We start from the raw sequence: 25003 nt of genomic DNA on the forward strand, positions 1-25003 counted from the left end.
CAGCTTATCCGTGAAACAGGATCAAAGTCTGTCAGGCCCATCTGATAACTCTAGTATCGCCTCCCTGGCTGCAGTGGACATCAGTGTGCATATTTAATCCTAGTGGAATTAGCCACCACAACACCAAAAGTACAATAAATTCATAACCCAGTAGTCTGTACAGAAAATGCGGCTGTGTACACTGTAAAATTTTATTGCAGATATCCACACAAATCGAATTTGTAAGCACTGTTGTGATTGAAAGTGCTTTAATGATCAGGCTGAATTTTGTTGATTCATTGTAGTTAAGACTTCAGTGCCATGCATTTGTGTGGGTGTCCTAGTTTTTGAGACATTCATATTTTGTGACCATCAGTGCTTTTTTAAACTCAGACCTTTTTTTTTTTGACCCAGTTGTCTCAACACTGCAAAGGTTCCAGCAGGGCGACATTATCTTGCTCCTGGGTATGTTGCTGAGGATCATCTAGACTGAGTGGCCAGAATGCACCTGGAATAAAAGTGGGTCACCATGTCCTGAGTCACTGTTGACAGGTGCTTTTTTTGAGTACACTAGCATGCTGTCTTCTCATAAGCCCATCTACCAACATATATACTCACACTTGGCAAGACTGTCTAATGTCTTCTTTCTCTTTAAAAACCCGGGTTGAAGAATCCAGACTGGATCATCTTCTCCACTATGCCTGTCATACAGTGTTCTTGACGATTGAACCAATTTACCGATCAGCCTAATCTCAACTGACAGCATTATCAACATTCCATTGTCTTGCATGAAAGATTTTTTTTAAAAGGGTAGTTCACCCTCATGCTGTTTCAAATGGGGAAGTCTGATGATGAAGGCACAATGTAGCGACTTTTAACTGGCATCATGAAAACGTCCTTGTCATTCCGTTTTCACCACAGTTTGGTATGGAATGATATTCCGGACATTATTCAAAAGGAATTGCAAATTGTATTTGCATTTGCGTTTTCAATTTGTGGACACATAAAATGTGACATAATCCAAACGCAATTGCAAATCGCGCATTACGGTTTGCATTTTCGTTTAAGCGAACGCACAGTGACTGCCAGATTTCAAATGGAAAAGCAAAGTCCGTTTGCAACTGTGTTTCCCATATCTTACGAGTTTTGGCCCTGTCATATTTAAATAGCAATTTCAATTACCACGTCTGCTTTTTCACTTTCTCAGCGTCGCGTATGTAGCCAGCCAAAACTCAAATGGAATACTAATTCCCTTAGTATTTCCATTTCCGATGCCTTACACTGAAACCTGTCAATCAGGGTCAAGGGTGGGATTATGCTATGGGGCGTGTTTGTCTTGGGAAGTGACATCACTCACAGTCTATCAGGATGAATAATTAGCACTGCACTTTACTCATCTATAATCTCACACTGGACTGTCAACATATTCTCCTCAATATACTACTTCATAGATATATATATATATATATATATATATATATATATTTCATATACTCCTACTTATTGTATTGTATATTGTGTGTATTGTTTACTGTACATTGTATATAATTATTGTGTTGTGTAAGTATGTGTACATTTGATTTGTAAATTGTTTTGTGTAAGTATGTTGTTTATTGTAATTGGTATATGTCTCGTCACTGTCATGACTGCTATGTTGCTCGGAACTGCACACAAGAATTTCACCTACTGTTGCACTTGTGTACATGGTAGTGTGACAATAAAGTGATTTGATTTGATTTGATTTGATAAACCGGCGTCTGTTCAGGGCATCACCTCTTGACCGTCGACTGTGAGTGATGTCACTTCCCAAGACAAACACGCCCCATAGCATAATCCCACCCTTGACCCTGATTGACAGGTTTCTGTGTAAGGCATCGGAAATGGAAATACTAAGGGAATTAGTATTCCATTTGAGTATTAGAAAATCAGTTATTTTGAATTCTTATAATAAAGGTGGCTTAAATTTCATTGATTTTGATTCTCTTAACAATACCTTAAAAATTAATTGGCTTAAACGTTTCCTTCACAATCAATCTACTATTTGGAGTATAATCCCAAGATATATTTTTTCTCAATTAGGAGGTATACATTTTCTTTTAATGTGCAATTATTCAATTAGTAAACTTCCTGTCAAACTTTCCAATTATCATCTGCAGATGCTTATGGCTTGGAAACTTATTTACAAGCATAATTTCTCGCCACACAATTTTTTAATTTGGAACAACTGTAATATTCTTCATAAGAGGAAATCTTTATTTCTTGAAAACTGGTTCAATAATGGGGTGATATTAGTAAACCAGCTATTTGATAGTGAAGGTAATTTATTTAATTATTCCGATTTTGTTTCAGGATACCAATTCCCAGTATCTTGTAAAGAATTTAATATAGTTTTCAAGGCCATCTCTTTGGAAATCTGTATGCTGTTTAGAAACATAATAGTGCTACAGTGACTTCTGTTTCTCCCCCTAGCCCTGAATCTACTGTGGTTGGTTCTATTTGTTTTTCAATACATAAATCCAATTATAAAATTAGGTCATTATTTTTGGACCCTGTTACTTCAGTTCCTTCCTCCATTTCTTATTGGAATAACCTTTTTGATGATATTAAATGGTCATATGTTTGGTCACTTCCTCAGAAATTCTTTCTAACTAATAAAGTTAAAGAAATATCCTATAAAATTATTCATAGATTTTATCCAGTTAAATACTTTTTAAAGAAATTTAGAAATGATATTGATACTTCCTGCTCTTTTGTGAAGCCTCCTCTGAAACTGTTGATCATTTGTTTTGGGAATGTCTTTTTACTCGGTCTTTCTGGAACAATATTGATGCTCTGATTGTCCAAAAGGTTTTATGTAACTTTTCTTTATCATATAAACACATTCTTTTTGGATTTTATGTTAAAGACAAGAATCTAATTAATGCATGTTTTTGTATAAACCTTCTTTTATATATTGGAAAGTTTCATATCCATAAATGTAAATATATGAAAAGTAAACCCCACTTTAGCTTTTTCAAAGAAGAATTGAAGATGTATTTAAATACAATTTCAACTTCTGTTAACAAGAAAGCAATGAAAACATCCAGAATTAGTGCCATGTTTAATATTCTCTCTTAATGTTTTTTTCTTTTGTGCCCTCTTCTTCTTTTTTGTTTTCTTTCTTCTCTTACTCTCTTTTCTTTTTAGACTATTGTTGAATATATTTAAATTTCTTTCACATTTCCTCTCTTAATGTATTCTGAACCATAATTTCTCTTTTGTTTTGAAAGATACAAAACAAAAATGTATATTTATATTTCTTGTATGTATCGTCTTGTTCTGCTTGTTAATATTGCAATAAAAATAATAAATAAATAGTATTCCATTTGAGTTTTGGCTGGCTACATACGCGATGCTGAGAAAGTGAAAAAGCAGACGTGGTAATTGAAATTGCTATTTAAATATGACAGGGCCAAAACTCATAAGATATGGGAAACACAGTTGCAAACGGACTTTGCTTTTCCATTTGAAATCTGGCAGTCACTGTGCGTTCGCTTAAACGAAAATGCAAACCGTAATGCACGATTTGCAATTGCGTTTGGATTATGTCACATTTTATGCGTCCACAAATTGAAAACGCAATTGCAAATACAATTTGCGATTCCTTTTGAATAATGTCCGGAATATCAGTCCATAGTTTGGACAATTTCGTAGGCTCAGCAAGCTTTAGATTAATTTTGAGTGCACTACGGAACTTTGTGCTCTCTAGCGACATCCGTTGTTTAAATTTAAAATTGCATGCAATTTTCGGAAGAAAACTTTACGTCCGTCATGTTTCAACGCTACTGCTCTGGCGGATGAATCTCGTGATTTGAGCTTATTGCCTGTAGGTGATCATGACTGGAAGATATTCGGAGCTGGATTCATGACATGCTATTTTCATGTTGCTATATTATGTTAAACGATGAAACTTTTAAAAATGAAATATTACTTGCTTTGGTGAAGATAAATAACACTCTCATTTACATATTTTGAATGAATTTTATGTATTTTCTTTTCGATCTGAAATCGCCGATATCCATGCCGATAGCAATACCAATACTGATAACAATAAATGTAATTATTACAAATTCTTTGTATAAAATTAGTAACTTCAATTTTTACTTATTTTAGGCCTAAGCAGAAAATTATTAGGCAGATTTTTTTACCTTTTAAAATGTAGTTAGTATAAGCAACATATACCGGTAAATCCACAAAATTAACCATAGATATTATTATATGGCTACTATTACTAAAACCATGTTACCATATGAATACTACAGTAATGCTGTAGCAAAACCATGGTTAATTGTATTAAAACCTTGCTTTATGCCCAAAAAAAACAAAAAAAACATGGTTACTACAGTCGTGGTTACTAGTCATGGTTAATACAATATTACTACAGTAAATACATGGCTACATTATCAATGTTTTAACACCTGAATTTAAATAAACCTGTAAAAATGGTCACACAAGCTCATTATAATAAATGTCATGTCTAGATTTGCCATTACTTAGTGTGAATAACTCCAGATGCTGTTTTTCTGTCATTACCTCAGGAAAGCACTGATCCCTCTTTGAACGAATGCTGTGACTGAAATGATGAGTGCTGTCTGTGACTGCTGGTGTATTTTAGCATTTCTGCACGTCACGATGAGCGGAAGAAAAAACTAGTTCAGGCGCCATGCAATTATTTGCTCATATAACAATTTTTTCCACTTTGAAGCTTATGAGATGCATCAATATATTCAGTTTTCAGAAACTGAATATATTAATGTAATCTAAATAATAAGATCTAGTTAAAAAAAAAAAATTCAGAATAACTATTTTTATGTGAGGATAGATATTCTTGATACCATATCAGTATCGGAAGTATTGATACTTTAGTATCGATCCACCCATCCCTACTTCTGACAGTACTCTCAAAGCGCTTTTACATTGATTACAAACCACCACCAGTTGCCACCAGCATATTTTAATATGATTATTCAAGTGTTTGAATAATCATATTAAGTGTTTCAAATTCTACATTTAATGTTTGTATTGTACTACATTTATCAAATGTGGTGAAACTCGTGATATGGCTGATACGAGTTCAGTGGAAGACTTCCTTATTTTTATATTATTAATCTCATCAATGAAATCAGATAAAAACGTTTGTTGACGAAAGGTTTTTTGATTTCGTCGATGATAACAAAGATGAGACGAAAAGGCGCATCATGAAGATTATAAAATAATTTTATTAAAATATACTGTTGATGAAAAAATATGACGATAAAAAGGATACTGCAAGATATTAACAGAGGAAGAAACTTCTTGAGAATCTGTATATGCTAGAAGAAAACATTAGATAAAGATTCATCTAATTCATGAGTTAGGGATTTCTTATCTTGAGCTGTGTGAGTTAAACACGCTAACACAGGCAAAATTAACAGCTTTAAAATGGGAAATACTTAATTCAAATGCATCCTATTTATACACGAGATCAATGTATCCACAAGATTAATGATTAATGATCTATGGTGAAGCAACGCGCACGTTAGAATACGTGTTAACTTGCATTGTGAATATGTGGTTTCCGTAAGAAACGCCTTACACGCAATTTATCCTTTTACGAAAAATAAATAAGTCTCTAAATCATTAAGAATTCAGAATACAGGCTAACTTCTAAAAAGTAGCCAATACTTCCGTCTATTATTATTTCAGGAGCTCAAGTTTTTCCCATCAAGGACAGTAGGCCTATGTACATTTATACTGTATGTTTGATACATATTGATCACATTTTTGATCAAAATGAACTCACATTTATTTCTAAATTAAAATTTGATTAAAGTTTTGACTGTTACAGTTTGACACTTTGACATTTTGCACATCATCAGGTGAAATATATTATTTCTATTGACTACAATTATGTAATTTTTTCAGAGTAAATCTGACTAAAATGAATGAATATGACATTACTGACCAAAACAATAACACTGTTAGCTACTAGCTCATTGTGCTTTATAAAGCAGTTGTTGCATGGTGATTTTACACAAGTGTAACAGTTAAATTGGCCTGGTTGTTTTAGAAGCAAGCTTTCCAGTAGCTGGTCAACTAAATAAAGTGAAGCTTTCAAGCAGAGTTAACGTAACAAAACATACCATCCTCCATCGTGGATCAACTCCAGTCCAGGGCACTCTCCCTCCTTTTGCTCGCCGTTTAGATAGTGTCCATTTGGTCGAACCACTTCCACTTTTCCTTGATGGTTCTGTAGTCACTTACATTTTTTTTTACTTTTCTCTGCACTGTTGGTAGGTCCGGTGGTAGTCATTGGTGGGAGACATTTCTTGAGAGACTTTTTCGTGGACCGTCTGCACCTATTTTATTGACCATGCGATGGTTTTGCACACTTTTTGCCATTTCTTTTTTCACAATTTGAAAGTCGCGTGAACAAATGATATTTCTATCGCTGTTTATAACTTTAAAACTAGCGGGCTTATGTTGCGCGTTGGAAATCCAGTGACGCTGGTAGTGACGATTCTCCCTGACCAATCAGCGATCTGCAGGATTTTGACATCACATTTAGTATCGGGTTGGCTTGCTTGGAACCTTGACTGAGGTGGTACTAAAAAAAGTAGAAGGTACCAGGTACTATCCACAGTGGAAAACCCCAAAAAAGCGAGCAGACTCGAGTTGAGTCGAGTTGTACTGTGCAGTGGAAAAGCCCCATAATACAGGGGTCGGCAACCTTTTTGAAATGGAGTGCCATTTAAATTTTTTAATTGCATTACGTGTTGTTCTGAAAGCAAAAAGAAACATATAAAACTCGGAATGTAGGCTGAATAAATAAAATTCCTATTCCTATTCCTCTCTCACCATTGCTTGCGTGCCAGTGATTACCCCTCCACGTGCCAATGCTGACACGCTTGCCATAGGTAGAAGACCCCTGCTCTAACATATACAGGGTTGGGGAGTAACGGAATACATGTAACAGGATTACGTATTTAAAATACAAAATATAAGTAACTGTATTCCACTACAGTTACAATTTAAATAATTGGTATTTAGAATACAGTTACATTCAAAAAGTATTTTGATTACTGAAGAGATTGCTTTACATTTTATTGTAATTTGTTTCATTTAATATTTAGTCCTTTCAGATGGAAAACATTTATATATATATATATAAATTATGTGATCGAAAGTGTATTTGAACAGCGGTGAAACACCTTTTTATGATGTGTTACATTCATATGAGCAGACAGGAGTTTGAAGTAAGTTTGAAGCAGAAGAAATAGAAATATACCTTGTGTAAATTGTCAGCTTTATGCTAAGCTAAAATGCTATTTCTAGCCATTTTACATGCACATGTTACCAGACACGATCATATTTTTTTATCAATAAAATTCACGTTAGATCATAATTTCTTTTTTTCTAGGAAGACCCTCGATATTAGGGCAAAAATAATAATCTTGATAATAATTTTTGTCTTGTTTTCTTGAAAAAAATTTAAAAAATCCTTAGAACAAGATCAGTTTGATTTATTGTTTTAGAAACAACACTGCATAAGATATTTAGGTTTTTCAGAGAATGTATTTTTAACATGTGTATTTTGTCTTACTGTACTGACAGAGTTTTTTATAGTCAAAATAAGTGAAATAATTTACCAGTGCTGAAGAAGTAATCCAAAGTATACATATTAGAATATGTTTCTGACCTTGAGTAATCTAGCAATATACATTACAAATGACATTTTACAGCATATATTTTGTAATCTGTTGTGGAAAACATTTCAAACGTAACCCTCCTAACCCTGAATATAAAACATGTAACAGGCAGGTAAATGTAGTCAAAATAATTTAATTTTCATTACACTATAATATATATCCACCCATACACCTTAGCCTAACCAATAATAACAAAAATGTAAAATACGTAATAAGCAGATATAAGTTCACTCACAATAATTTATTCTAAAAAGGACTATAAAAGCATTCCAAATGACTCTGAAACCACACAATATAATCTGATTGTGAGGTATCACACTTTAAAACTTCTTCCTCTCTGTGAAGACAGACACGTCATTCAGAAATATACATCCAAACATTAGAATGTCACAATAGACCTTTTTCACACTCTGGGTTTTGGAAGGCGGAAGTAAATGTTTGCAGGGTAAAACTTTGACATCGGTGAATGGGAGCGAATGGGAGATTGCAGCAAATATTATTTTCACTTACACATTTGCTCTAAGACCAAAAGAAAAAAAAACACTCTTACATTTGCATGACTCTTGCGCTTGTCAAGGTGGAAACTTTGAATGGTGGATGGGGACACTGAAAAGTTGCATAAAGCCTTAAATTAAATTAAGCCTTAAAAAAAAGAATGAGTGAATAAGAAATAAAAAATAAAGCTACGAGTAAATGGTGACAGAATTTTCCATGTGTGAATTATCCCTTTAAGACCACAAAAAGTTTATTTCCTCCCCTGTTGTGTGCAATCCACAAGCCCACTGTGTCAAACAGCATGTTGCTCATGATATTTATCATTTATTCATGTCTCAGACTTTAGTTGTGAATGGAAATTCTGTGTGGCTTTTCTGACTCTGCCAACTGCCCCACTGAGAAGATATCCAGGACTTAACTCCTTTCCACTAATGAACTTGACATTTAGAACCTGCATATTTTGTTTACGGGGACAAACGTAAGAGTAACATTTTAGACAAGTAGGTTTTTTTTTTAAAGATTTAAATAAGTGTCAATAACAGATTGGTAAGGGTCAGAGACATGTATAATTTCAATGTTACTGTCTATTAGAAAGGTCAAGGGTACCATATGACCTATGGGACTTTGGTGTAATTTCATTGGTCAGTGCCACACCATTCTCCAGCAATTGTGATGTAAGAGGAAAGCTGTCTGTGGTCACAGCATGAGTTCTGTTTGCCTGGAGATTTACAGCAGCACAGGAGTAAACATGATTTCAGACCACAGAGGGATAAAAATAAACAACAACAGCTGGAAAACCAATGAGGAATGACTGCCTCTATGAGCGCACTAGACAGAGGTACTGTCAAAATCTTTTGTATTCCTTCAATTCATTTCAACATGCAGCTCCAGACTTAAAGAAAACATGTAATTTTCAGGATATAACATATTATAACACTTTTGGGATTGTCTCTTGTTTGAGTGATATGTAATGAGGGGGCTGTAAAATTCAGTGTGCAATTTCTGATCAGTAAAATGCAATGGATAGATGTGATCTTCTTCGCTGAGGTACACTTATTTGATTCTTACAATCTCTTATTTCCAGGGCAGTAATCTGTATGCACACAGCCGCATGTATATATTCACATGCATCACCATGGCAATGGAGCCGGAATATGATTTCAGACACTACGCCGTCTGAATCGCCAGACTACAGACAACTGAAAGAAGGCGAACGTGATTAAATTTGCTAACGTTATCAACAAGAGTCACAAACAAAGCCTAGGGTGAAATTTTTAGCTGGCACTCAATCAAGAACAGAAGCTTATGGACCAAGATACAGATCAGAATGTAGTGTACATTTGAATTAAAGAACCAGAATTGCTCTCTGCATCCCCCGCTGTCAGACTGTGGGTTAAACCAACCAAGCTACACCTCCCCTCATGTCACGTCCCCTCTTCTCCCTCCCTTCTCCATGCTCCCAGCGCTTCCCAGTCTGTGGTTCACTCGTCTCTGTTTACCTCTCTGTTAATCTCTCGCATCTCTCTCTCTCTCTCTCTCTCCCCACATTCTCTTGATCGCAGTCTCTCCTCCCCTTTCATGCTCAGAACACGAGCCACACTGCCTGCTACATGATCTCCTGGAAAATAGAGCTTGGTGTCTTTGTAGCCGCTTGCTGCTTCTCAAGCCCTTTTAGATTGCGATCTAGGAGACAAGGAAAGATGTCTTCGCAACAACCCTGACTGCTGTCATCTCCACATGCCCCGTCCCCTTTCCTAGTATCTTTCCCCCTGACCCTTTACCCCAGCCCTTTCCTTTGCCCCTCTCCAAACCTCTCCTTCACCTTTCTCTCTCTTGACAATGTTCTCATGTGTTCACTGGCTTCAGCCTTTTCTTGTCTTGCTGTCCTCTACCTTATTAACTTGGGGGTACAACTGCCCATCCAGCTGCTTGTGTCCGGACCACCATACAGTGGACTGCACAGGTCAAGGGCTCACCCGTCTACCAGACTCTATCCCTTTGGACGTGCGGAGACTCCTATTGTCTAATAACTGGATTCCCTGGATACCCTCTGATTTCCTGGTTCTCTACAGCGATCTTGTCTACCTGGATCTGAGAAATAACTCCCTCACTTGGCTGGAGCCTGGGACTCTGAGCACATCCTCCAGGTTGGTCTATCTGGACCTGGGGAGTAACAACTTGACTGAGATCCCCTCTGGGACTTTCGGGGAGTCCCGAAGCCTGATCAAGCTACGACTGGGCAACAACCCCTTTTTGAGCATGGTCAGAAAAGATGCCTTTTTGGGCCTCACCTCTTTACGAGAGCTGGAGCTGGAGAGAAATGCACTCTCTGGACTGGATGTTGTGGTGTTGAGCCAGTTGCCTTCTTTGCGGGTGATACGCTTGGAGGGGAACCCCTGGGTGTGCAATTGTAACTTTGCCAAACTCTTTCTGTGGCTGTTGGAGAATCGTCACAAGCTCCCAACGGGTAAGCTGCTTAAAACCTTGCTTTCATTTTTGTGCTTCTAAACCATATAATGTCATACTCATTGAATTATCAACTGGAATTTTCTGATATATTATGCTAAATGTCAAGGGAGGTAGATCTGTGCATGAACCACTGATCTTAGTGGTCTTCCAGATCTAAAATATCAACACATTCTCTGCCTCAAAGATATTTAGAGTGAAAGGGTGTTGATGCATAAGATCTTCATTCTAAGTAATTCATGCGTGTGGGTGTGAGTGTTTTCATTTGGGACAGAGATTCTTACAACCCATCAGTTGCTCACAACTCAGACTACTTTAAATTTAAGCAGACAATTTTATTCAAAGTAACTTATAGTGCATTTTAGTTATACATTTTCTCAGATTGTGTGTACACTGGGAATTGAACTAACAACCTTGCTGTTGCTATCACTTTGCTTTACCAGTTGAGCCACAGTAACTTTATACGTTGTTAGGAGAGTTAACATGGTTGGCTAGTAATTTAATTATTTAATGTCTTTTATCTCCATATCGAAAGATTTTTTGAAGCTTACAATTGTGATATTACATACCGCTATTGCAGCTTGAAACTGCTGAATAATGCATGAGAATGTTTTTACCAAGATAAAGAAGCCGGCACTAGGTTATCACTAGAATATGCAAAAATGTATCTTGTGCATAATTATTTAAACATATGCCGTGTAACAATTGTTCTCTGATTTTGTCTTGTGTCTCATGTCTTCTCTTGTCCTCTGTTGATGTTAATTTGAATGGTAAACAAAGAAAGAAATTGAGGGAATTGTACCCTCTTAGATACAGCATCCCTTGGTCATTAGGTCACTCACTACTAATGGTTAAGATAAGGTTGAGCCTGACAGCTTTGTATGGGTGCATATTCCTCACTGTCTCTTAGAACCACAGGTCACTTTTCAAACCTGGTGTTTGATACAACATTGAGTTGTAAGTTATGAACATATCACTATGAATAATTTTGTTTGAGTTTAGGTTGCACATGTTCTGTTGACTGCATACTGTACCAAATGCTGGGGACACATGTAGAAGTTTTGTCCCCCCAAACCAATTACAAACACAAAATGATATTCACTTTGGCTGTGCAATGCCCAAAGCCCCTTAAAATGAAATTTAAAGCGCTTTTTATTCAATATTTGCTGGGATATTAAACATTGACATTCTAAAGCCTGAATTCATAGATCTTCAAAACTATTTCAGAAATGTGACATGTTTATTTCATAGTTTTTGTGTCTTAGGTGTGAAACCTCCTGATTTTATTAAACTCTAGATTAAAGGAATGGTTTTGCTTAATCTTCAGACAATTTTAGGTTTACCTTAAAAAGGGTTTACAAGTCGTGTATTTGAAGCAAGATTCTGAGATCACATTTGTCTTAATTCATTTAAATGTTTTATTTTATTTTAAATGTTCTCATTTAATCAGAATGCATTTCCAGATGAATAATAGAAACTGGACTGGTTAATTTAACATGAATTTAATTAATTTTAAGTTAATTTAAAGAAGTGGTGAAAAGCATACAGTATACACTGACCTAGGATTTAGCTTGGAGTTTACAAACATATCCTAGATCCTAGACAATATATGAGTGAAAAAAGAAAACGTAGTGCTCGTTAGGGATAATTCACTAGGTAGGGATAATTTGAGAGGAATATATAATAGGTAGGTAACTATAAATATAAAAATGGATAGTTCACCCAAAAGTGATTACTAAAGTTTAGGAAAATACAAAATATTAAATTATGCTAGGCAGGGATAATTCACCAAAAAACTGAAATTCTGTCATCATTTACTCAAAACCCATATGACTATATTTTTCAGTGGAAAATAAAAGATGTTAGGCAGAATTATTCACTGTCTGCATCTTTATTCCAACACTAAAGGTGAATGGTGAACATTCTGCTTAACATCTTTTGTGTTCCATGGAAAGTCATTCTGGATTGAAACAACATGAGGGTGAGTAAATGATGACAGATTTTTCATTTTCATCTTACTAAAGTAAAGAAAAGTATTTTTTTTTTAGAATGTGTCAAAATGTTTTAGACTGACAGACATCTAGTTTTAGATGGTTAGCTCAAATATTCTTTTAATTGTTATTCTAAAAAGAATGACTATTACAGTATAAAATATTCTATGAAGTACACATTGACTTAACATTAAAAGCTCAGAATCCACCATAATGTAGTCTTTAATTTAGATGATCTAAGGGCCACTAGTTTTAACTCCTTACACTGTTTTCATTCTTGCACTAGAGTATGGATAAACACTTTACATCTATTATTTAGCCCAACATTGAATCTGATACTGATGACAACACTCTTCTGGCACACTTTTAGTTGCCTACAAGGTAATCGGATAGATGCTGTAGGGCAAGAAACAAGATTACCACCAGTGCAGGACTGAGTGTGCAAGCAAAGCGTGTATTGTTGCATATGTGTATGTGACAGGCATGCACATGACCCTTTAAACAACCCTCAAAGGTCACCAGACTGAGCCTGAGAGGTTATTGAATCATGTATTACATTTGAGCTAACAAAGCATGTATTTAACTGCACTGTGCACCTCAGGGGTCTTCAACAGGTGGTGTGTGGTGGTACTGTAGGTGGTTACTTCAATTATTGTTTGTCCTCAAACACTTTTATGAGGGGGGGGTAAATGTGTCTCTCTCTCTCTCTCTCTCTCTCTCTCTCTCTCTCTCTCTGTCCACCAAATGGGTTTTTGGCCTGAAAATGATTGAAGATCCCCGATGCACAATATAATACATCTGCACTGTAATGAGGCTGCAATTATAGCAAAAGGAAGGTCATGTTTTTCAGACTCATACTGGATTTTGAATGCATCAATTAAATGTGTTGAATAAATACAGTCTAAATAGAGAAACCCAATAATGATTATATTAGATTCATATATTAAGCTTTATTACAATGCAAAACCAAAGCTTTGATTCTATTTTGTTGTTGAAAACATACAAATATGGCATGTCCTGTGCACTCCTCAAGTTACACATAGTGATGACAAGAAAGATGTCACTAGTCTTTTCTGTGCTTGTGGCTAACGTGAGAGTTATCTAAATGGGTAAAAGTCTGTGTGTGTGTGTGAGCGTGTATTTATCACTTTGTGGGGACCAAATGTCCCCATAAGGATAGTAAAACCCGACATTTTTGACCTTGTGGGGACATTTTGTCGGTCCCCATGAGGAAAACAGCTTATAAATCATACTAAATTATGTTTTTTGAAAATGTAAAAATGCAGAAAGTTTTCTGTGAGGGTTAGGTTTAGGGGTAGGGTTAGGTTTAGGGGATAGAATATAAAGTTTGTACAGTATAAAAACCATTATGTCTATGGAAAGTCCCCATAAAACATGGAAACACTACGTGTGTGTGTGTGTGTGTGTGTGTGTGTGTGTGTGTGTGTGTGTGTGTGTGTGTGTGTGTGTGTGTGTGTGTGTGTGTGTGTGTGTGTGTGTGTGTGATTTGTGTTTCGCTCTGAGGGAGCTCCTGTGCTCCACGGATCCTCTGGCGTGATAAAAAAAAATTGGATGAGCTCTAGAGCTAGGCAAATGGCCACGTGACCAACCCAACAAAGGAGGCTGAGGTCATTGAATCCCCTGCATGTGGAAAACCCCTTCTGGTTGGATTGACTCATCCACACTAGTTGCCACACACGTTTGATGATGATGATGATGTCAATTGACTTTGGCCAATGACAGGAACAAACATGGTGGCATTGTATTGTGACATAGAGGCTTCTGGAATTTATTCTCGAGAATACATTTTATTATTATTTTAATACAGAATTCTTTTATTAGAGACAGCTTAGGAAATCCCACAGATGCCTTTCATCTTTTCCCTCCCCTACAGCATGCTTTTTACTCTCACATAAAACTACTATGAATCACAAGGGGTTTTCATTGCAAACACAATTAATGGAGCTCTGCTGTTCTGTTGTGCCTGTTTGACAGCGTGGCCATATTACGTAGGCGATTTTCCAGTTTAAATCTGCCATCTGATGTCCGCTGATCAAACAGCTGAAAGGGGATTAAAACCTCCCTCTGTGAAAATCTAAATACAAAGCAAAGAGGAAAATGTAACAAATAAATGTTTACCTTAAAGAGAGAGAGATAGAGAAATGGAGGGAAAAATGGAAATCACCCCATCTCACATCTTATCTTGCAGTTATGTAATAAGAATTTTGTGAGTCACAGCAACATCATGATATTGCTAGACATAGACATTTCAAAAAGATGATGATGATGCTGTCCTACTACTCACATACTACACATATTATTGTACCATAACACTGAGTCAGTATTATTGGGAGATAATATAATATGTCTATAATACATTAAGGTATCTATGTATAGTAATAACTACTAGCTACTGTGCAGTGGTGTAGTACAAGGAGATTGCTGAAATCACTGGAATTGGGTTGAAAACTGTCCAACGCATTATTAAAACCTGGAAGGATAGTGGTGAACTGTCAGCTTCACTGAAGAAATGTAGTCAGAAAAAACCTTGAATGATCATGATTGGAGAAGTCACTCACGGCTATGATTAATATTGAAAATAAGAGCATTTCCGCATGCACAATGCGACGAAAACGTACAGGTTTGGGACTAAACAGCTGTGTGGCCACAAGAAAGCCATTTATTAGTGAAGCTAATCAGAATAAACTTCAGAAAAAACTACTTAATTTTGTTAGGGAGCATAAAGATTGGAAAATGGAGCAATGGAAAAAAGTCATTTGCCCAGATTCCAGATTTACCCTATTCCATAGCGATGGGTGCATCAGGGTAAGAAGGGAAGCGCATGAAGCGATGCACCCGTTATGCATAGTGCCCACTGTACAAGACTCTGTAGGCAGTGTTATGATCTGGGGTTGCTTCAGTTGGTCAGGTCTAGTCTCAGCAATGTTATGCAGCAATAAAATCAAGTCAGCTGACTACCTGAATGTACTGAATGACCAGGTTATCCCATCAATGGATTTTTTCTTCCCTGATGGCACGGGCATATTCTAGGATGACAATGCCTAGATATATTGCCCTCAAATTGTGACCGAGAGGTTCAGGGAGCATGAAGAATCCTTTTCACTCATGAATTGGCCACCACAGATTCCTGACCTTAACCCCATTGAAAGTTTTGGGATGTGCTGGAGAAGACATCATTAATATAAGATCTTGGCCAAAAATTAATGCAACTCTGGATGGAAATAAATGTTGTGATGTTGCATAAGGTTTTCGAAACAATGCCACGACGAATGTGCGGCGTAATCAAAGCTAAAGTCAGTCCAACAAAATATTAGAGTATGCAACTTTTTTGGCCAAGTAGTGTATGTCCACGTTAAGCAGCAGTTATGAAATGATTACTCTAGAAATATCCCGCCACTTCCTGAAACTGAAAAAATTAATGGTTAGCAAAAATCCAGTAATGACTGAAATGAATGTTCTAATTGGTTGAACACCCGAGATGTAACAGCCATGGCGCTTCACGTCGTAAACGCATTTCCAAGTTGAGTGTGCATTATTTTTTAAGAATTCAATGGTCCATCGTCAGTTATTCTGTACATAATGTAATCTTGTAGAGTGCAGATTTTAGAGAATTACATTAATCGAAATCTAAGAAAACAAGTTTAGAAGAGAAATTATTTTTATGTGTAGATCACAAATAATATGATTTAGTAGCTCGGACAGCCTGCTTCTTCATGTTTTTTTTTCCGGGAAATATTGGTAGCCATATGGCGTATGCGCTGGACTATACTACTGCTACTGTGTATTATTTGTGATAATGTACATTTCTTTGGAATACTCTATTTTCATTGGTTAATTGCAGCATACTTATTTGATAAGCAGCTGTGTAATAAGCAGGATAAAGTCCTATCAGCCAGTCATTATCGCAAAATAAACCTCTTATGGATTACATAAGACCATGATCACCCTCCCGGGGTTTATATTGCAATAATGACCAGCTGACTGTACAGTTTCCATAAGGTGTTTACTTATCTAAAGAAATGTTCAAGGCTTGGGCATTACTAATAATTTCGATATATTAATGTTTTGACAAATTTGTTGCTACCTAGAGGTAAAACTGTTGTGGCTGGGTTTTCATTGATGCTGTTTTTGTTCTACCTGATTTTAAACCTCATGAGTACCCTGTGTTTCATTGCAAACCAAGCGGAAAAAACATGCATTTGACCTCATTCCATGTGCAGTTTGCTTATTAGAAAAGTGGTTAAATTTAATGAGATTGTGTTCTTCAAAACTCTAGTGTCACAGAAATTGCACATTTCATAATTTAATGAGATGGTGGAGATAACTGGAACGCAAAATTAAACTATATGGAAAACATCTATACTTGCCTTTTTTACTATTTAAAAAAATACAGTTTCCTTGTATTTCAGTGTGTTCTTCAAATGCTTGCATTGTTTGTGTATACTCTTTGTACAGATTGTATTGCCATTTTAACCTAATTTGATGACATGCAGGCTGTGTGTAAACTTATATTACTGTGTTATGATACTATTATAGTCACATGGTGAATAAAAGTTGAAGGAAAGAGAAAAAGGTGCTTTGTTCAAACTTAAAGAGAATGTTTATGCATGATATTGTGCAACGGAGGATGGTTGTGACATTAGTGACCTGACATGTGAGCTGGATCGGAAATGCTTGCAACTCCGGTAACTGCACCCTGCTCATGAGAGACAAAATTGAATGATCCTGGCACTGTTTAGCAAAAAATAATTTGTTGTATAGTGAGAAATATTTTTGTTTATTTTTATCTTTTTAATTGAAAGAAGTTAATGTGAAAATATACTATAGCATTCAGAACTCAATATTTTATCCGCATATAAAGTATAATTTATCGAAACTAAGCCACCAAGAGTGCTGATATAGTTTAACAGCACTCTTGCTCACGTGATATTGCTTAATTGTCAGTACAAAGCATTTTAATCCGACTTGCACTTTTCAGAGCCTGTATATGTTTTAATGACTTTTTCCCTTTCTCTTTCTCATTCCCCAGGTTTAGAGGGTATGGAGTGCTCCCTTGCTTTGGATGGGCAGCAGGTGTCACTGAGTGTGCTTTCTGAGGACAGTTTCAGGGAATGCCGGGGAATGCTGACTCTCACTGATTATCTCATAGTGATTTTCTCTGGGATTTGTATCTCAGTGGTGGCCATTATTGCCAGTTTCTTTCTGGCATCCACGATCCACTGTTTCCAGCGGCTGAAAGCCAAAAGGACAGATGAAGAGGAGGGAGAGGACTGAGGGAACTCAAAACCCCCTTCCACAGACTACTCATAATGCAGCACACTGTGGAAGCCAAGGGATTGGATGAAGAGGTGAACCACCTTATTTCCTAATTTAGGCCTCTCTTTGACTAAGGTGTGGCTGCTAGAGTCATCTTGCATCTCACAATTCATAACCCTTATCCATGATGCTTGAATGATGCATCATGTTTTTATACTTGAATATCAATGATGTTATTGAGCCTTAAAACAAAAACTGTTCCGTAAGATGCATTTTATGTAACCACTGTCTCGTGCCCCTGTATTCTAGATATGAATTAAGGGATAGTTCACCAAAAAATGAAACTTCTCTCATAATTTTCTTACCCTCATGCCATCCCAGATATGCATGACTTTCTTTCTTTCTACTAGTGAACACAAACAAAGATTTTTAGAAAGTGAAAGTGGAGATTTAAAGTATTAAAAAAAGACTTAAATAGTTATCTGTTTCTCACTCACACATATTATATAACTTCTGGAGATATGGATTTAACCACTTGAGTCATATGGATTACTTTTACGCTGCCTTTGTGTTTTTTGGTGCTTGAAAGTTCTGGTCACCATTCACTTGCATTGTATGGACCTACAGAGCTGAGATATTCTTCTAAAAATCTTTGTTGTGTGCAGCAAAAGAGAGAAAGTCATACACATCTGGGATGGCATGAGGGTGAGAAAAATATGAGAGAATTTTCATTTTGGTGTGAACTAACCCTTTATATTTTGCCATCAGAAAGCTGTGTTAACAGAATAACAGTGGTTTTATTAAGATATTTTTGTTATTGTGTAAATAATATCTTGCTCAGTTGTAGAAACGTTTAGCTACTTGAACTTTAAAGTGCATATGATATATTGCAACACAATCCCAGTGAGCCATATTGTAGGACAATTTTCATAAATCATATTGACACTTTTCATTAATCACCAAAGAATTAACATAAAATGAACATATTTTGTGACAACACAATTATTTTTATCACAAATATCTTAAGATATTAAGTCACTTTGGTTGTTGCATAAATGTAATGCGTCCTGTGAATATAGGGCATTTGCTGTAGTTAAAGATGGGTCATAATTATATACTATATATTAAATACTTAATTAAGGTACAAAGCTATTTTAAACTGAATTGAAAGGGAATTATTTTTTGTCCTTTATTTTTTGTCAACTCTGTCTTATTTTCTTTCCTTTTTTTACTGTACTTACTAAATAAACATTGATGCCAAAGTGTTTGACACTATCAATTATGCTGTCTTTGTCTTTATTTTTTTGTTTGTTTAATAGACACGTATTGCACCTGACCCCATGTGGTTGTCATTATTTACATTTATTATTACTTTATAGCAATAATAATTTCAAAATTGATTATAATTGTAATTTAATTATGATGACTTGAAATGCAAAACAACATTGGCATGAAGATAGCATGTGTCTGGTGAACAAATGTGAAGCTTATGCATTTACATTTATGCATTTGGCAGACGCTTTTATACAAAGCAACTTACAGAGCCCTTCTTACAGGGACAATCCCCCCAGAGCAACCTGGAGTTAAGTGCCTTGCTCAAGGACACAATGGTGGTGGTTGTGGGGATCGAACCAGCACCTTTCTGATTACCAGTTATGTGGTTTAGACCACTACACCACCACCACTCCACGGTGGTGGTTTTTTATGCATTATGTCTAGTATTGCAATAATTAGCTGAAGTGTGTAATTTTTACTCCACCAAATGGAATAACAAAAATAATTATTATTTTCAAACAGCTTTCTGAAAATGCTGCTTTATGCTCATTGGTTGAATCAGTGTTGCTGTGCCAGGTTGGATGGGGTCGCTCAAAACAAACCAGAGTGAAAGAGATATACAGTGTTTACTGTTTTAAAAAAAAACTAATGGCTCTGCATATTAAGCTGGGGAAGGAGCAAGAATTTTAACACTGAAAAAGTTACATAGTTCAGCTTTAAAGGAATAGTTCATACAAGCATTAAAAACTAATGCAAAACCAATACGCGTGCTGCTGTGAATGAGCTTCTCTCATAGAGTTCATAAACGCGAAATGGACGTCAAGTTTTAATTGAAAATAACTTACATTTTGGGATTTTTCTCACCAAAAACCCACAACAAATCGTATGCCTTCTGAAGACTTGGAATGTGATGCACAAGACTACTTTTATAATGCTGTCACCACCAACCGCAATTGTAATGAAAAAACAGGTTGGGATATTTGTTCAAATATTTTCTTTGGCACTCAGCATGAGGAATAAAGCCATACTGGTTTGGAATGGCTTGAGTGTGAGTACACTATAACATAATTTAAATTTTTGGGTGAACTATTCCTCTAAATAGTTCTCTGAACTAGAAAACTGGTCTAAGGGAACCTTCTGTCAAGATGAACTTGTCCATGGTCCTGCTTTCTGCCATCTTATCATGCAAATAACGGTAAAGTGTAGTTGAGAAATGAAGGACCCCACATGATGCAACAAACAATAGCAGTGGTTTCATATGATCTCATTTCAACCCGTCACCCATTTTATTTTATGGGCATGGTAAGGAAAGCAAGCCACAGAACTAGATGAGTCTGATGTTTGTGTGGTCTCTCTCTCCCTGCACTCTTAGATGAAGAAGTGAGAGGATGGAAAGCACACATTTGTTCAATTTGTATTTGTTCATTATGCCCACTCATTCTCACGGGAAAAAGTTGAATGGAACGGGACCAAATTTGCCAAAATTCTCCTAATCCAGTGACTTCTTGTTGTTGCCATGGTTACATTTCTGTAGGCCAGTTGCTACTGAGGAAAGGTTTTGAATGTTTGTTTCATCCATAACTGTCTCTTGCCATTTTTCAACATCTTAGCAACTTTCCTCTTACCCCTCTACAAAAATCCCTTTTACTTTTAGAATCTGACAGGGTTGACAGTTGACGGAGTTGGCTAAATAACAATTTAGCATTTCACACATACCTGTATATTAAAGGCAGTAAGAATTTTGTTTGGCTAGAATTGCTAGCTGCTAATATGGCCTACTTAGAAATTAGTGGAATTATCTAGAAAAACCCAATAATATCTTTACAAAGTAGATGATGACTTTCAAATCCATTATCCAAAGAGACAAATGGTTGTGAAAGAAAATACAGTAAATATAGTTATGGACATTAATTAGCCTGTGACCTTATTTGTATAAGGTGAAATATATAAAGTGGACCTCCAGGATGAAAGCTGATTTTCAATTATTTTATAAATGTTTTCATATGTTTTTCTTCTGTATCTTAAAATAGCACATACAATTATGGATCATGCTTTGTCTCATGTCTCAAATATCAGTGTCCCAACACCTTGTTAAAGGACATAAACATCTATGTTGGTTGCACACAAAGGCATGCGTCAAGTGAGCATGAAGGTATGCGTCAAGGCCCACCTACTTGGACGGCGGCCAAGACTATTTTAAAATAGGGCAAACATTGTTCCTCCAACTGCCCAATTAATGATGGACTAGGACCTGAAAATGAAGCCAAGATCCTTGAACACAAGAGCAGCATGACCCTGCATCTTGATCCTCTCTACGGTTTCAATGTTGAGTGTGATTACAGCATAGAAAGCTGAGCCTGTCAATACTGGTTTTAAATGGAGAAAAATACAGATCTTGTTCATTTGTAGAGGCTGCAAAAAAGGATTGCTAAATACATAAAGTATTTTTGCTAAGTATTTTAAAATATTTTAAGGTAGTTTGGAGTAAGACAAAATAAAGTTAGATGTACCCTATATTTTTGCATGTAATCGGGTTACAAAGTAACTAGTTACTGTAATCTAATTACTTTAGCCACAAAGCAGTGTAATGCATTACATTTTAAATTATTGTAATCAGATTACAGTTACTGACTTTCAATTAAAGTAATAACCTTTAAGTACATTACTTGGGTTACAAATATTTAAAACATTTTATTAATGTTCATTTTTAAGACTGTTTGCGTTTCTGTGACAGCTGAAGGGTTTATGACAATGAACAAGGAGAAAATAGACATTGTTAAGAATTTGTTGAGTGGAAAAACAAAAAATAATTGTGACAAGTGTTTTAGACAGTAATTTAATAGTAATTAGAAATGTGATTACTTTTTCAATGAAGAAATCAATTAGGTAGGCTAAGTTACAAATACATTTTAGTAAATTTTAGTAACTTACCCAACACTGACCATATATAAAGTTATATTAAGTTATATAAAGTTAGAATAATGGTTAGTTAAATGATTAAGTTTCATCTTCTATAAAACTGTATCTGTGTAACAGACATTTATGCTTAATTTCTTACAGACAATTATATCAAGAAAATGTATAATACCTGATCCTGAGTAAAAATACAGAGTGATAGTGAGAGAAACAGAAAATCGAATCTCAAAAAGTGTGAGTGGAAGAAGAGAGAGAAGAAGAGATGGGAAGATAAAGGAAAAGAGAGAGCGCTGCCCCCACTCAACTGTCCAGATGTGAAGTTTTAAAGGGCTATGAGCTGAACAGATGGCCTGTATGCTATTGTAGTCTGCCCAGGGATTATGTGGTTGCACACGACCAGCCAGGAGAATGCAGAGCTCCACATGTGCTGGGATTATTGTTATTCCATGTGCTCGGCAGAAGAGTGATGTATTCATCTGAAATATATTGAAAACAGTCCTCATACTTGCCACTGCAATGCATGGGGGAGGGAGAGATAACAACCACTGTGGACTCTGGATGGTCTGGTGCGGCTAGTAGATAACAGTGAATATGGGTCTGGAAGGATTACTCCGATTAGTGCATTTTGTCAGATCTAATGAATTCATATGTTCAGTTCAGTAATTAGAGATGCATGAATTAAAATATGCTGCATAGCCAGAAAGTTGAGTCATCTGCTAAATTTGACAGCAGCAATTAAAATGATTTTTGAAGGAAAACACAAAACAAGATAATTGTAGTGTAAGAACATATATATATATATAAAATTTCTTTATTTATTTTTGGGGATTTTCTCCCCTTTTCTCCTGAATTTGGAATGCCCAATTTCCAATGCACTCTAATTCCTCATTGTGGCTTAGTGAATCACCTCAATTTGGGTGGCAGCGGATGAATCTCAGTTGCCTCCGCCTCTGAGACAGTCAATCCACGCATCTCATCACGTGGCTTGTTGAGCGTGTTACCGCGGAGACCTAGCACGTGTGCAGGCTTCACACTATTCTACACGGCATCCACGCACAACTCGCCAAGCAAACCAAAGAGCAAACCACATTACAGTGACCAGGAGGAGGTAACCCCCATGTGACTCTACCCTCCCTAGCAACAGTGCCAATTTGGTTGCTTAGGAGACCTGGCTGGAGTCACTCGGCACGCCCTGGGATTCGAACTCGCAAACTCCAGGGGTAGTAGTCAGCGTCTTTACTCGCTGAGCTACACAGGACCCCAAAAATGAGGCTTGATTTTTGCACCTATTGTCTTAGACTCAGCCTGGTCTTGGTTTTGACATGGACTTGACCCTTTCCGGTCTTGGTTTTGACTCAGACTCGAGCCTCTTCTGGTCTTGGTCTTCACTCAGTGGCCTATGTCAAAAAGCAGGATTAAGCAGATTGCTAGATAAGTTTAAACTTAGTTTAAACGAACTCTGAATTTGCGGTACCAATAAAGAGGATAAGCTTTCATGGAGGTTCCTCGCAATAGTAACATATTTAAAAATTAATCGGCTAACCTGCTCCAGGGCTGGTTATGTTCAAACTGACCAAACTGCACTTCAATGAGACAATTTTATACATTTACAAAATAAGCTATTTATAATAACTATTTATTGCAAGAAATATATTTTTGGCAGTCTTGAATTTGTTTAAAGACATATTCATTTTTTCCAAATCATTTTCCCACACTGGCCTTAAAATATGTTTAAATAAATAAATCTAAAATAATTATAAAATGTCAAGTAAGATATTAATACAATATCAATAATGATTGAATTACTTTAAAATATAAAAATGTAATCACTCCACAATATACTGCAGATATATCAGAAAAGTGTGAATGCCACCCAAACTCCTTCTTATTAGGATTTGCTGGCAGAGATGGCTTGAACAATTGAACATACATTATTTCACTTGAAGTGCAATAAAAGCACACTAGCACACCAAACAAGTCTTTATTGTGTCTTTTGCTGTTAGAAAGAAAGACATTTTACATTCAAAATCTAAATATGTAACTTTTAAAATAACAAGCCTGAATGTTGTGCACCTATATAAAGTTACTTTTACATCGATATATTATCTATTTTCATTACATTCAAATTTTTTCATACTCTAGCAGCAGCAGCAACAGCAATATTTCTTCTTGATGTGTAAATGCCTTTAAATACTTTATCATTTATAAGTGATCATCTATGCTGTGTGAATGTATTATAATTATTCATGATTTTATAGTGATTATTCAAGTTATGTGTAAATGTGTTTTGATTGATGATATTTTTTGTGCTGTCTTATAAGTGTTTTAAATTCTTATCATAATCATCTTCAGCAGAGAAATAAATATCGCTGACTCTCTCGTGAGATGTGTCTCGCACTCGAATGGCTGTTCACTTCATTCATGTGAACGTGCTAGTGAACTCATCATAACCTCAGAATCAAATTCTGATTTGAAAGAGAAAGTTGGTAACAAGCGTCTTGATACCAATTACCCCTAATGATGCCTGACTGGATTTGGTGAGTTTTGTCAAACTAAAACCAATCCTGGAATCCAAAATTTGTTCAGCTTTTTTTGTGATACATGATCTGGTCTCGGGCTGGACTTGGACTCGAATGAGCTGGTCTCGACTACAATACTGCACACCAGAGTTATTTTCCGAACCAGGTTTAATTTTGTAAAAGGAGGTCTACATATGGCCGAGGGGGAAACACTTCAGATTTACTTTTAAAATTATGGTAGTCCATAAAGTAAGCCATTGGTCTATATGAAAATTAAATTTCTCCCTTCACCAATATTTTAGGAAAACGTCTAGGTTACGTATGTAACCTCCGTTCCCTGATGGAGGGAACGAGACGT

General features: G+C 36.0%; 1 protein-coding gene across 1 annotated transcript; it reads left to right on the forward strand.

Moving 5' to 3' along the window:
- Positions 1 to 9662: 9662 nt before the first annotated feature.
- Positions 9663 to 19036, forward strand: LOC127618678 (leucine-rich repeat-containing protein 38-like). The gene is made up of 2 exons (XM_052091268.1): positions 9663 to 10668; positions 17709 to 19036. The coding sequence occupies exons 1-2, from the start codon at positions 10041 to 10043 to the stop codon at positions 17951 to 17953; spliced, it is 873 nt and encodes a 290-aa protein (XP_051947228.1). The 5' UTR covers positions 9663 to 10040; the 3' UTR covers positions 17954 to 19036.
- The last annotated feature ends 5967 nt before the right edge of the window (positions 19037 to 25003 follow it).

Source organism: Xyrauchen texanus, chromosome 25 (assembly GCF_025860055.1).
Source record: "Xyrauchen texanus isolate HMW12.3.18 chromosome 25, RBS_HiC_50CHRs, whole genome shotgun sequence".
Lineage (NCBI taxonomy): Eukaryota > Metazoa > Chordata > Actinopteri > Cypriniformes > Catostomidae > Xyrauchen > Xyrauchen texanus.

Bases quoted from the DNA above. Each gene is read 5' to 3' on its own strand.
- LOC127618678 (XM_052091268.1), top strand. From the start codon at position 10,041: ATGTTCTCATGTGTTCACTGGCTTCAGCCTTTTCTTGTCTTGCTGTCC. The intron at 10,669-17,708 runs GTAAGCTGCTTA...CTCATTCCCCAG, and splicing joins TCGTCACAAGCTCCCAACGG to GTTTAGAGGGTATGGAGTGC.